At 30.6% G+C, this 14,100-nt stretch overlaps 1 protein-coding gene and 1 long non-coding RNA gene across 6 annotated transcripts; one reads left to right on the top strand and one right to left on the bottom strand.

The window, feature by feature from the left end:
* The first annotated feature begins 1,263 nt into the window (after positions 1-1,263).
* On the top strand, positions 1,264-4,385 carry LOC102670005 (uncharacterized). Of its 2 annotated transcripts, none has more exons than XR_418664.4 (4): positions 1,264-3,045; positions 3,146-3,327; positions 3,431-3,603; positions 3,691-4,385. It is a non-coding gene; the product is annotated as an uncharacterized lncRNA (long non-coding RNA). The 2 variants fall into 2 exon arrangements; XR_005889124.1 differs by having other exon boundaries at positions 3,438-3,603.
* A 113-nt stretch (positions 4,386-4,498) lies between these two features.
* LOC100786077 (probable inactive leucine-rich repeat receptor-like protein kinase At3g03770) lies at positions 4,499-10,685 on the bottom strand. 4 transcript variants are annotated; one of them, XM_006598899.4, is made up of 8 exons: positions 10,378-10,685; positions 8,352-9,789; positions 7,565-7,698; positions 7,067-7,307; positions 6,324-6,526; positions 6,139-6,191; positions 5,832-5,943; positions 4,499-4,942 (listed from the first exon to the last, which is right to left on the bottom strand). In XM_006598899.4, exons 2-8 carry the CDS (start codon positions 9,688-9,690, stop codon positions 4,676-4,678), a joined length of 2,349 nt encoding a protein of 782 aa, XP_006598962.1. In that variant the 5' UTR covers positions 9,691-9,789; positions 10,378-10,685; the 3' UTR covers positions 4,499-4,675. The 4 variants fall into 4 exon arrangements, with proteins under 4 accessions (XP_006598962.1, XP_003548689.1, XP_040866701.1 ...); XM_003548641.5 differs by having other exon boundaries at positions 10,235-10,684; XM_041010767.1 differs by lacking the exon at positions 10,378-10,685 and adding an exon at positions 10,016-10,194.
* Between the last annotated feature and the right edge of the window lie 3,415 nt (positions 10,686-14,100).

The following is a 14,100-nucleotide window of genomic DNA, read 5'->3' on the forward strand; positions in this document are numbered from 1 at the left end:
GAACCCAATTCCTATTTTTCTTTTCTGTTTCTAATGATTTTACAATTTGCAATTTGCAATTAGGGTTTTTTGTGTATCAAATCCGGTACTTTTGATACATATACCAAAGTGAAGTACAATACCAAGTGAAGAAATTCTTCTAACCAAGCAAACTTCTTGTTACAAAGTAAGAATGGTGGAGACACAACCATAATTAAGAACAACAACATTGCTCGAACTTTGTATAATACATTTTCTTGATTTTAATTAAAATAGTTGTAGAGTTTCTTATTTTATTCCTCTCTCTTTCTACTCCATGGTAATTACATCATTTACATGTAAGAATTGATTAAAGATAAAAAAATAACTAAGGGTATAATTGATAAAAAAAATAATTAATATAATCTTTTGAACTTTGAAATGACAGATAAATAAAAGCAACAATTCTCTAAAAAAAAAGGAAAGGATGGAGTAATAAATAAATTTATCTATTAATTTTTATTCTTAATTATTACTTTGAATAAGAAATTATTTTAAATTTAATTATATTAAAATAATCTTTATTTTTATTTTAATTGTTAATTGTTAATAAAACATATTGTAAAATGATTAAATTAAAAGATAAAAATATACTTGATCACCATACACGTCCCAAACATTAATTTTGGATTTATTATATTTTTTAATCCTTAAAATTTTTAAGATTTTTATTTTTGTCATTAAACTTTTCCATTAATTGGTTAAGCTTCTTAAACTTATTTTCACCTATACATTTAGTGCTCTATTTCTATCATTTATACACTGACATGACTGTTCATGTCTCCAATCGCATGATGCCATGATGTTTAAATGGTGAGATAGCATTTAACATCATTTAGTCATGTTGTCTATTTGAGTAACAAAATGAAAAGCAAAACCATACAAATTTATTTATTCTATGCTGAAATTACTACATTAATTAAATTAAATAATTGTTACTCGGAAACTTATTAATATTTAAATAAAGTATATTTTTTAATATATAATAAATAATGTGTAATTATTAATATTTATATAGATGCAAAATTAATGGCATTTAATTAAGTCGTATATTTAATTAAATTTTAATATTAGTTCTATATTGTAATTAATAAGTAAAATAAATACTATTTAATGTTTATATAAATATTACATTAATAATATTTAATGTACACCTATAATAATTAATATATGTAATCAATACTATTTAATGTTTATATATATAATATTAAAAACTTACATAATTATATGTATTTAATTCGACTTTTATCTCCACTCCCATTCCAGAAAACCATTGTGCATAGACGATTATCTTGTTGCTCTTCCAATTCACTTTGTGTTCTTCTATAGTGGACCATCATCAAGTTATGATTGCCATATATAGTACGAGGTTCAAGCAAGGCTGGCTGATCCTGTTTATGCATGGTTGTGTCTCCACCATTATGCTTTGCATCAACAGGTTAGCTTGGTTAGAAGAACATCATTCACTTGGTGTTGTGCTTTCATATATTTAACATTTTTATCATGATGAAGTTCTGTATGTGTTTTTGGTATTTTTTTTAATAATTATAGTTTTACGATGAATTCCATAATACATGGGTCAGAAAACAAACAAAACTTCCCATTAGATCTCTTCAGAAGCCACTTCCAAGATGAAACTTTAACCCTAACACCAAGAGAGGATCAACATCCACACAGAGAAAATGAGAAGTGTGCGGAGTTATTTCACACCACCAAGTGGTTTCCAGCCTCCAGGTTATTGTAAGTAGTAAGAGACTTTGTCTAGATCATGTACTCCAACTTTGAACTTGAGACACCAAACATTTTTTGAAATTTTTTCACTCAACAACACTATCGTTGTGCTTAATTTTGTGAAGTCATTCTAACCAGTGACCAATTGATTTTATAAACTGATTTGAGTCATGTTCACTGCTTTGGCCAATTCTTGACCATTTGTATTTTAACATTCCAGTTTTATATATTCTTGACCATTCGCTAATATACACACTCCTCTTTTTCAGTTATATAGGTCCGCAACTCATTCTTGTTTGAACTTCTATGTCTTCTCAAACTCTTATTATGTTGTTGTTTTGTTTTGATTTGCCATTATATTTTTGTGATTAAGCCACTTAAAGTTAGAATTATGAATCGTTATAATTTGTGACTGTGTATGCCTCTTAATTATGAATTGTTATGATTAGGTGTAGTTTTGTGTTGTTGATGCCTTGGCATAACAACTAGCTTCCTTTTCATCTCATGATAACATTCACTTTTCTGTTGACTTATAATTTGTTTGCTAATTGGTTTTTGCCTTTATTATTTGTTGATGTGTAAGGTTGAATTGTAGACAAATTGACAATTTTGCATGATTTTTTCCCATGCACTTTTCTCAGGAATTTTCTTTTAGATGTTGGTGACGATTGATAACGAAGTATTAGGGTAATAAAACTTTTCTTATCGTATGACACCCTAAAAATTTTAGTGCTTCATTATCAATCGTTATTAACATCTAAAAGAAAATTCTCGAGAAAAGTGTCGGAAAAAAATATGCAGAATAGTCAATTTGACAACAATTCAACATCACACATCAATAGAAAATAAAGGCAAAGACCAATTAGCAAAAAAATTAAAAGTCAACAGAAGAGTGCATGCTATTGTGAGATGAAAAGGACAAATCTGCACCCAATCATAACAATTCATAATTTCAACTTTCTGTGGCTTAGTAACAAAAATATAATGCAAATCAAAATAAAACAACAACATAATAAAGAGTTTGAGAAGACAGAGAAGTTCAAACCTGTATGAGTTGTGGTCTTGCAGTTTTCAGAGGCAGAGAAGTGAGGCTGCCAAACGATGGAAGTTGCGTTGAGGAGAGGTGGTTGTGTATGGGTTTTGTGACGGAAACTTGAGTTAAGGAAAAAGAAGGGTTCTGGTTCTCCAAGAGTCGAAGGAGAACGAAAGGCAAGGGTGATTGCACCGACAATGGAGGTTGCGGTGAGAAGTGGCGTGCGGTTGTGTAAGGGTTTCGTGAGGATTCTGACTTTTGAGGTCAGTAGAACGAAACGATGGCCTTAATATTTGGGAAAATTTTGAATTTCAGCCTCTGAAGGCATGAAACAATGTTTTTTTTCGTTTTAAAAAAATGCAGTTCAATAGCTAGACTCATTGAGTCTGACCAGGTCATGTGCACACCCGTTTCAACATGTGCCTTCAATGGTGGGGTACCCTAGTCCCGGGCCAAAGGGTCGACCCCTCTGATTACTATGGATTGAAGCATCAAAAGCTCTATCTTCTTGTGTTTGCTCGTTACAACTTAAGGTTGTAAAGAAGGTATAATTATGTTTGTTACTTTATTCTATATTGATTGCTTATATGTAATGTTTGAATTTTTTTTATGTTCATTACTTGGTTATGACCAAATTAATAAACTTAGGAATCAGTTGAAGAAGCAAAATTATGATCCAATCAATTTTGAAGTTGTTGATGACCATGACCATGCTAATTGAGTATTAGAGGAGTAACAACCATTTTTAACTAATGAGGAGATCAATGCATTACCTAATGACCTTGTAAATATGTCTATCCAGCCTATTTCAAACAATATTGGTATGTTTTGGTTTATAACTATTATTTTTTTAATTGACACCACTAGATGTTAGTTGCTAACTTATATTTACATTAATATTGTCTTAGATGGATTACATTTGGATGATGATGAACATGGTGATGCACAAGAGAATGCTATGGAGGATGTGAACCAAAATGAAAGCAATGTTAGGGAAAGTTCTGATTTCATGGATGGAGAGCATATAAGAGGGCCTGAATTTGACGATGCCACTTAAACTCCTTGGACGTATATACATTATTTGCTATTGTAGTTGTTTGGAATTTATTATGTTTGAAACTTTATTTGTGACTTATATACATTATTTGCTATTGTAGTTGTTTGGAATTTATTATGTTTCAAATTTTATTTGTGACTTTCTTATGTATGAAGACCTTATTATTTCTTGAATTATGAGTTATGTCTTGCAAATGCCCTAGTGGATTAGTATAAAATGAGTTGTCAATTTTTTTTAGATTTTTTAAGGTATACTTTATTTTTTTAATTATGACTTTTTTTAAGTATAGAAGTTTACCGATTATAAATTATTTATAATTCTTTTACTATGGATTGAGTCATGCGAGTCAACTATTGACTCAATGGATTGACCCTAACCTAGTGACCTAGTACAATGATTAGTTCAAGTCTAATAACATTGATTGTGTGTGTGTGTGTTTTAAGAGAATTTTAAGAAAATATTATTTAATTAAAAGTTATTAAATATGGTGTAATAGTTAGTCAAAGTTATACCCAATTTTATGATATAAAACATCTCTAAAAGTTTTGACCTTTAATTGAGTTGAATGACATGGTATGATTCATATAAGCAATCTCACATAGTATGTGCTCGTGTGCATGTACTTAAAATCAAAAAGACAAAACAAAACAAAATCTGCATAGTGCAAGCTCGGACAACATAGTTTTTCATTAGAAGCTCCACAGATTTTTTTAGCAAAGGAGTTACAACATAAAGAACTAGTACTATTCTGAGGCTGCAGTATCCGCAACCATTTAATCTTTTAGGCTTATAGTGAAATATACAAAATAGAAAAAGTGAAAACCTGTGGTTTGACACTAATGGAAGGGTAGCCCTCGAGATTCTGAGCCTGGTGACCCTTCACTACTTTGAGAATCCCCTCTCCATGCATCTTGTACTTGAGATGCAAACTGCAAGTTCCACAAAACATCTTCTATAGATGGCCTATCTGCTGGCTCTTTAACCAGGCACCTCACACAAATCTCCATCATTGTCTTCAATGATTGATCCAAGCATGCCTTGCGAAATGCTGGATCAACAACGCTCCTCCTACCCTCTTCATCAGCTCCTAAGCTTGCTTGCAACTGCCTCATTATGCAATTAACAGAAGCAGGGTCATAAAATTTTACATGGTTTATATTGAATATGGATAATGAAAACTAACATTATCTTACAATACGAACATTAATTTATGGTGTTGGAGATCCTACATCAACTTATGATAATGTCAAATTAAAGTATGTAAGTTGAGGGCAACTTTTTTCTGTTGTGTTAAGTTAAGCCCAAATCAAAATTCTAAGATATGGTCTCAGACTATCTAATAATTTCTTGATCATTTAGGCATTTACTTCGATACCATGAGCATGCAAATATGGATACGAAGATTGCTTAATCCAATATCCTTATCCATTCATATCTCCTGTAATTCTATCTTATATTTTCCTGCTTGGAGTGTGTGGAAAAGTTTTTTGACATTTAATTAGTTAACTAATCTCTTTGGTGATAATATGTACATATATAATAAATTAAAACCAAAATCTATGCAATATGCATGTATAGATTTGTTAATCCTAGCTAGCAAAGGTAAAAAAGAGGAAATCTACTAGTTTCTATAGTCTACTACTTGTTAATTATACTTACCAGAAAATGAGACTATAATTTCTATTATAATTAATCAAATAAAATGGATCACTGAGTCTTTGATGTTTCACTTCTTAAATACTAAGATCATTATCTGGACATTGGTGGCCTTTAGATTTATAACCTAAACAGAATAACAGTTCATATGAACTTTCATTTTCAAGCAAATTAGTAACGAAAGAGTTACACTCTGATTGAATCATTAAGTATATCCTAGCTGTGGATCATACAAAAATTCTCTATTAATTTAACAAAGAACAAACTTGAAAAGACTTAAAAATGGCAAGGAAAGAAAATAGCACATAGGAAATGAAACAGGGTTCCTGTTATTACCAGATCCCTAAAAGCATCTGCATCATTTGCTGTTTTTATTTGTCTTCCTAGAATGAGTTCGAGTAGTATCACTCCAAAGTCGTATATATCAGCCTTATCTTCATGCTTTACACTACAAAACAGCAAAAATGATTAAAAACCAAGCTTTCTTAGTTACGTACATACAAAAGTGTGTAAACAGGATCCAAAATATTTTTCTAAATGAGACATTTCCATTTATATCATATGGTATGCAAAATTTCAGTAAGATGAGTTCTATTTTTCATGCGTACGTGTTACTCAACCTGATTAACTTTCTATCACTCACCTTTTACTATTGCTAGAATTTCTTAATCCACTGGAAGAATTTCCACACCGAACCTGGAAGGAAAAGCTAAGGTCAATCAGTACCAACTGAGGTCTTTTTTTTTCTTGAAGGAAAATAAAAGAACAAACTTACTCATTGATTTTTTCCTTATGGAAAATTTAATATGACAAATGTTTTCTTCATACCTTTCCCATGTTAGATAACAAAGGCAGGTGGTAACTGCTGATTTTTGCAACAAGATTCTGATCCAATAAAACATCTTCTATCTTCAGATCATTGGAATATACACCAGGGACAATCCCTGTATGCAAAAACTGGATTCCTTTTGCCACTCCAATTGCAGCTCCTATGTGTTGAGTCCAACTCAAGGATTTTCTAGCATGCTCATCTGCCAAAATTATGAGGCATCAATACCATAATTGTGAAGGGCAGAAAATAAATAATCAGGGTTGAAGATAACAAAAATGGCATTACTGTCTCAATATTCCATTACAACATAATACTGAAGTGACTAATTTAGGAGAAAATATTATTGATATGTGTAAATAGTCTATGCATTGTCAGTGTAAAATGTTTTTACACTGCCATCCAATCACAGATTGTCATATATGGTAAGTTTGTAAACTTCTACAATAATGACATTAAAACATGCATACCATATTTTTATTGGTTGACAGTGTAAATATTTACCCTGACAATGCATTTAAGTTAAGCTCAATTGATCTTTCCACCTCCTCAAGTTCAAATTTAGAACTTCTTCATGCAAGTTTCCGATCGCTAAGGTAGAAGGAGATAAATGAATTTGTAACTACTACTAATGGATTTCCCTCTAGTGAACTTTCCCCATTCTTTTTATTGTTAGAATAATAATACCATTTTTACAACCTCCAACCTGAGAAAGAAGCTGTTTTTTTTATAAATTACTTACCAGAGATCCAATTCCTGAGCGTGCCATTTGGTACATATTCGAAGACAAGAAATACTTTGCTGACACTTGAATCATCTAAAGAACATTCAAAACAGTGTCCAACAGCGCTGACTAGATGACGATGCCTAAGTTTTGATATCAGCTCTATGTGTTGCACAAAGTTTTGAGTGCTGTATCTCTTTTTCATTTCTACACACCGAATAGCAACAAGTGAGCCATTCTTCAGCTGACCTCTGTACATCTAAGACATAAAAAAACACTATTTTAAAATGAAACTCTCATCACATAAATGCTAAAAAGATAAAAGTTGCTAGTTAATGTAACAACTTCATGCTCAATAGTGAACTAATTGAATCGTGACTGCATGATCAAATTAGTTTTGTGATGCAGTCTATTATACCAGTCAATGAGAGGAAATAAAACCACTGATTTTGTATGAACTTAGTTCTAAAGCAATATTCCTCTATATGCAAGATAATATGAGACATTGTAGCATACCTTCCCATAAGAATCTTCACCCATTAAAGAAGCTCTGTCAAAATAGTTTGTAGCTGATTCAATCTCTTCCAATGAGAAACTTCGATAAGTTGGCAGGCCAACTGCTCCCAACTTCTTTGTTTGAGATATATACCCTTTTATGTACAGGAAAAAGACATGTTTGTCAATCTATATTTAATACGGAATTATACAGAGAAATATATGAATGACTTATTATTCTTTCCATATCATCCTCTCCAGAAATATTTTCCAATCATTTTTGAACTTCATTAATAAAGAAAGATTCTAATAAATTGTTTAGCTGCAAATAAACTTATGTTTCTTTTATCAAATTTAAACAAATATGATGCCCTTGTATCTACAGTTTAGAAATGGGAAACTGTTTCCATTCAGGTATTAAATTTTAATATATTAAAGCAACTTTTGTCGATCAATTAGGTACAGAACTGCTGCAGCAAGCTAGAGATAGAGTGCAAACTTATAATTCCAAGAAGGTAAGTTCCTACTGCTAACACCAATACTTTTCTTGTTTTAGTGATCATTAACTTCAGTATTTAATTTTTCTTTGGCTACAAAAAAAAAATCTCATTCTTAATAGTGATAATACTGGCTACATATTAATTAGACTTGCAGATATCTGAGAATTTTCTGAATGTTCTGCATGTTGTGGATGAAGAAATGTATAAAATTGGACAAGGTAGTTTGATCATGCACACACCTGTGTGTGTCTGTGTGTGTTTGAGAGACAGAGAGAGAGATAGAGAGAGAGGGAGAGAGAGAGAATTACTTGCATCAGAAAGCAACTTAGATGTGTAACCAGAAGCAGCATTTTCTGATATTAATCTTGTTGGAGGATTCTTGGTTTTGCTTCTGTCATTTCCTCTTCTAACAATAAAGAAAATTAGCAAAACAAGTGCTACTCCTCCAAGAGTCCCCCCTACTATGCCAAGGGAAAGAACTACCGTAGATACTTGTTTGTGCTTCTTTCTCTCAGGTAATATTCCCACAGCTAAAGCTTCAGTGTGGCAAAAGGGCTGCGGCTGCTGATTTTGATTCACGGTGTCTAGACAATTTCTAGCATACAGGACAGTGCTATCACTGGAATTTGACACTAAACATCTAGGTAAGCTCCCAGTCAAAAGATTTGAGGACAAATCCACTACATCAAGCTCAGAATTGCAAGACAGATTCTCAAAAAGCATCCCGGTTAATTTGTTCCATGAAATATTCAGATAAGTAATGGAAGGAAGTGACAACAATCCCGGCTGAAAAGGCCCCACAAATGAATTCAATGAAATATCAAATCGTTCGAGCTGATAGTATGAACTCAATTCAGCAGGAATACCAGACCTGAACCTATTGTTTCTTAGCACTAGTGTAACCAACTTGTGACCGAGCTGAGGAAACTGTGGTCCGAAAGCATTATCATCCAATTCAATCACTTGAAGATTTGTCAAACCGCTTAAATCCGGCACCACACCATAAAAGTGATTATGAGAAAGTGAAAGAGTTCTCAAATTTTCCACATTACCAAGTGAATTCGGCAGAGATCCATTGAACTTGTTATTCTTCAAACTTAACACCGTTAAGGCTTGAAGTGAATCAATCCATCGAGGAAACGTATCAGCCAACATGTTGTTGTCAAAAATGAGTGTTTGAAGACTTGACAGTAATGTAAGTTCCTGAGGAATGGAACCATAGAGAAAATTTGAACTCATGTTAAATATTTCCAGGGATGACAAACGAGCTATCTTACCAGGTAGAGGACCCCAAATACCAAGAGAAACCAATGTGAGGACTTTCAAACTGGGAAGCCTCACTAGTGTGGTGACAAAGGAATCTATTGAGAAATTTCGAGGGAGTGGTGTATCTCTTCTTTCACCTATTATGTGAAGCTGTGTTATGGTGTCTCCATAGCACACTACATTGAGGGAGGAAGAGTTTGAGTCTGTGTTGCAAAAGTCTGTGTTGTTGTTCCAGTTGCTTAAAGAAACAGGAAAGTTCAATAGCTGCTGAATTCTGAGAAGAGTCTGAGAGTGAGAGGATTGCAATTGCTCTGAGCAATGGATAGAAAGTAAAACAGTAACAAACACAAGAAACACTGAGGGGTGGTGTTTATATGCCATTGACACCAACTCATGCAGTGAATGAGAGAGTTTTGGTTATATTCTCAAAAGGATTGAAATTCTCTCAAAATTGAAGCTTGGGGAGTACAAGCAGAAGCCCTGCAATTACAAGAAGGCGTGTTAATTTAAACAGACATAAAAAAAATTAATAAAAAAAAATGCAAGATTCTACTGAATTAAAATAATCAAACATTACTATCTATTGGGTGCATGAACTCTAAATTTGAAGTTAATCCAAAGCCAAATTCCCAACGAAAATCATTGTTTCACGCAAACTCAACAAAATATAACCACTTGAGAAAAGTTTTGCCATAACTCAACATACAGAAAAAGCTTCCCCAGCTATAGGACATAGTACAAATCAATGAGTGCTAACCAAAACCAAAATACTTGAAAATGAGTGAGAGAGAGAAGAAAAGTGAGGGAGAGAGGATAAAACAAATTTCAAATAAATAAAAAAATGGGAAGAAAAAAAAAATTTGATGCCTTCAGAAGTTGCACAGGCCACCTAATTGAACAAAATCCAAAACTTTTTCAACCATACATTTCAGAATTGAGTCTCCAAATCCTAGTGAAGCCTGGAAACCATTTTCCAAGGGGGTCAGCTTTTTTCTCTGCTCAAACCAAGACAAGGTACAAGTGATAAGGATTGAGGCTTGAAAACAAATCAAAAAGACCAAAACTCACACAGGGCTCTCTCACAAGGTGGCATTTCATCGTTTCTCAGTCATAAATGAATTGACAATTTTTTTTTCCCTCTACTTATTTTGATCATGGGAAAATGATTTTTTTTTCTTTTCTCCTTCTATTTTGATCATGGGGCCCAAAGCAAAAGAAAGATTCTTGCATATAAGGGAACCCTTTATTCTTCACTATGATATGATTCTTTTAACCTTTAACCTCAGCATGTGGTGTCCATCGGATTTGGTTGAAGGAGCTAGTTTTGTACTTTTCTTATAATTATGAGTGGGAAATTGGCTTTGGCTCAGAGTTCAGTAACATAAGCTGTTACTTTCATGGAGGGGTAAGCCTTTGCTTTCTCTCACTCCAACTTTATGACATGGTCCCCCCAAATTTATATCTCTCTTTGTTGTTGCTTTTGCCTTTTGGTTCCAGTCTCTCTCTCTCTCTTACCTACTTCTATATCTTCCATTTATGTATCAATGGTAGGATCAATGAACCTTCCAAAGAAGAGTTTCATCTGAAAAGTTGACAGATCCACGTCAGCAAAGGATGCAAGATCTTGAAGGAAAAGGAAGGAACCACACACACATTATTTTAGGTTGGATGTGTTCTAAACAAATGTTCTACCTAAATGTTGTATGTGATTGTCATTTGTTAACAAACCACTTTATTGTTAAGAATGTTTTGTAAAAAGATATGCTAGCTCTTTTTGGTACTTAAAAAAAGATAGCTCGGGTAAAAAATGTATTTTATATATATATATATATATATATATATATATATATGCATGATAATAAATATCAGTATAATTTTAAATTTATGATTTTGATTTTTTTATTTGTAAATCAAGATATTTAGTTTTTTATTTTTTTAAAATAAATAATTTTAATTTTTTTATTAGTTAATCATTCAAAGTTAAATATTGATTTTGATATGACATATTAACGATGACATGAAACTTAGATAGAGTGTTGATATAATATTTATGTGAAAAAAAAATGAAAAATAAAGAAAAGATTAAAAAAAATATATTTCAATAGGAATTAAACTTATGATTATTTATTTATAGACAAGATAATAAAATAATAATACATTTATTTTGTTTAGTTAACTTAAAATTATTTTTTATATATCATTAGTTAAGAGTTATTATTATTTTTTAAATTATTAAAATTTATAAATAAAAAAAAATTTAATGTATAATTTTTTTTAATTAAAAAAAATAAGATCAAAATCACAACTTAACCTAAATATTAAAATAGAGTTAATAGTCATTAATAAAAAAAGTTATATTTTATTTTCTTAAAAGATGTGCATACATTACACCCTCTTTTCTTTTATATTAAAATATATATGTTTCTTGAGTCCATTTTAATATAAATGGTTTTTTTAAAAAAATATCGCTATAATTCTTAATATGATTAACACTTAATTTTGAAAGTATGTAAAACTCCATAATATCTTCTAAACTACAAAATTAAATCAATAATCTTTAAAATTAGTTGGTGATGCCGTCAATAGTTGTAAATAATAAAAAAAAAATATTGTCAAGAGACGCATTCATAAATATTCATCGTTGTTAAGAGATTTGTTTATATTAAAAAAATTAAAATATAATTGACACTCATATTTAAGGATAAATGAATGTATATTTTAAATATTTTTCATGAGAAATCGATTAAACTTAATTTAAATGTGTAAATTATTATAAATTCTTTGATACATGTCTTTGATTCTTAGGTATAAAAAAAATCTCTCATGAGAAACCAAGGCAATTTAGTCCAATAAAAAATTATTGGATATTAAATATACATTTAGATGATAAATTTTGGCTTTGTGAGAATTTGTTCTCTTTTTTTTTCTCGTTAACAGTACTTATGAAGAAATTAACGATACCAATATTTATAAAAAAAAATGTAGAAATTTCAGCTATTTTGAGTCCCTTGGGGCCTACATGCATGTTTCTGGCTAATAAACTGCCAATGGATTATCTTAGATTGTAATTACTTCCTAATCCAACGAGAACATGAGAATTTGCTTGAGAGTGAAATTCAACCTACTTAAACATTTTAGAATATGTATGTCATTTTCTTGTGCCTTCCACTTCACCCAATTAACCATGCTACATATATTATAAGCATTAATGATATATCCCAGTTAGTTTCTTGTCATGGACATGTTATGATAATTCATAGTACAGTTTTGAATTAACTTATTTTTTTAGTGATTAAAAACAATTATTTAAAGATCATTAATAAGCATTCTGTTACTGTATGTCCTTCATTATTTTTCCTGCAAAAGAGTTGGTAAATGAAAGCCAATATATATCTTTTTCAGTCATTTTATTCATATATTTTTTATATATTAAATTATTTTTGTATGAGCAAAATCCGTGCTGCTTTTTTTAAAACAAAAAAATACATGCAGCTTTACAATTTAGAAATGCTACAAGTATAATAATGTCTTTTACAAAATATAGAAAAACTGTTTTACTCGTGCATAATAACTCAATCAAAGTTCTTTTAAAAAATAAAAAAACTCAATCAAAGTAAATTTATGTCATCTTCGCCAATATAATTCAGTCCTCAACTACGATAAATTGTCTTCGGTCTAATATTGGAATGATCATCCTAATTACTTCCCAAATATTCATCAATCAATGTTGTGTATCAGAAAAAGACTTTATTTCAAATAATTATGTACGTGTTCAAGACAAGATCTATTCTCAGTGTTGATATGTTAGTTGGGTGTGAGGTTAAGTAGATACTTACAATGATTCAGGCAACAGGTAGTATGTCAGATCGGTCATGCATTTTTTTTAATTATTTTTAAGGATCACAGGCATCAGGTATGCAAACTAATTCAGCTTGAGTAAGGAACATACCTAATAATTAAAATGGATTTTTTTAAACGCACCTAATAAAATGGGATTAACTCTCGATATAATTTTTTCCATACACAATTTAAATTTAAAATTTTACTTTATGTTACTCAAATCAACCACACGATAGACCAGATATGTTTAAGAATTAATGGGTCTATTTGACTTTATTAATATTAAGAAGAAATAGATATATAGAATAGTGTATTTGAAAATTTTCAAACAACATTGTTTTATTTGTGATGAATTGAAAAAAAATATTTAAAGCATGAAAAAGAAAAGTACAAGTAAATTAAATTAACATAATTATTCCCCAAAAAATTAAATGGCAAAGAAAACGGCAAGCTTGGGAGCTAGCTTCAGATATATTATTCAATGAAACATGAGAATTTGTTTGAGAGTGAAATTCAACTATTTAAGAGTTATAAGATTGAGTTGATAATAAAAGGAGAATGAAAAAAAGGAAGAAGTTATGGACTTGATTCTCATGTTAATAAAATATTAATAAGTAACAATTAATATTTGTTGATAAGAGAAAGAATTGGACTTTTTTTAAAAGGAAAATTAAAAACACAAATGTAAATAGCAAGACACATTTGATTAAGGTTATTAATATTTATTTTTATGTATGATTTGACTTAAAATGTACTTTGTTGTAAAAAAATTTAAAGAAAAAAATATATTAAATTGCACAACATAAAGTAAAAACTGAATGTTTGAAAAAGTCAACATTTTAAATAAATTCCAATCAAGAAATTAGTTTTTGAATTTTGACTTTTAAGTGAGAGTAGGGTTGATGAATGCAAGACATGCCCCCCACCTTTACAATAATTGGTGACATATAG

The sequence above is a fragment of the Glycine max genome, chromosome 16 (genome assembly GCF_000004515.6).
Source record: "Glycine max cultivar Williams 82 chromosome 16, Glycine_max_v4.0, whole genome shotgun sequence".
Taxonomy (NCBI): Eukaryota; Viridiplantae; Streptophyta; class Magnoliopsida; order Fabales; family Fabaceae; genus Glycine; species Glycine max.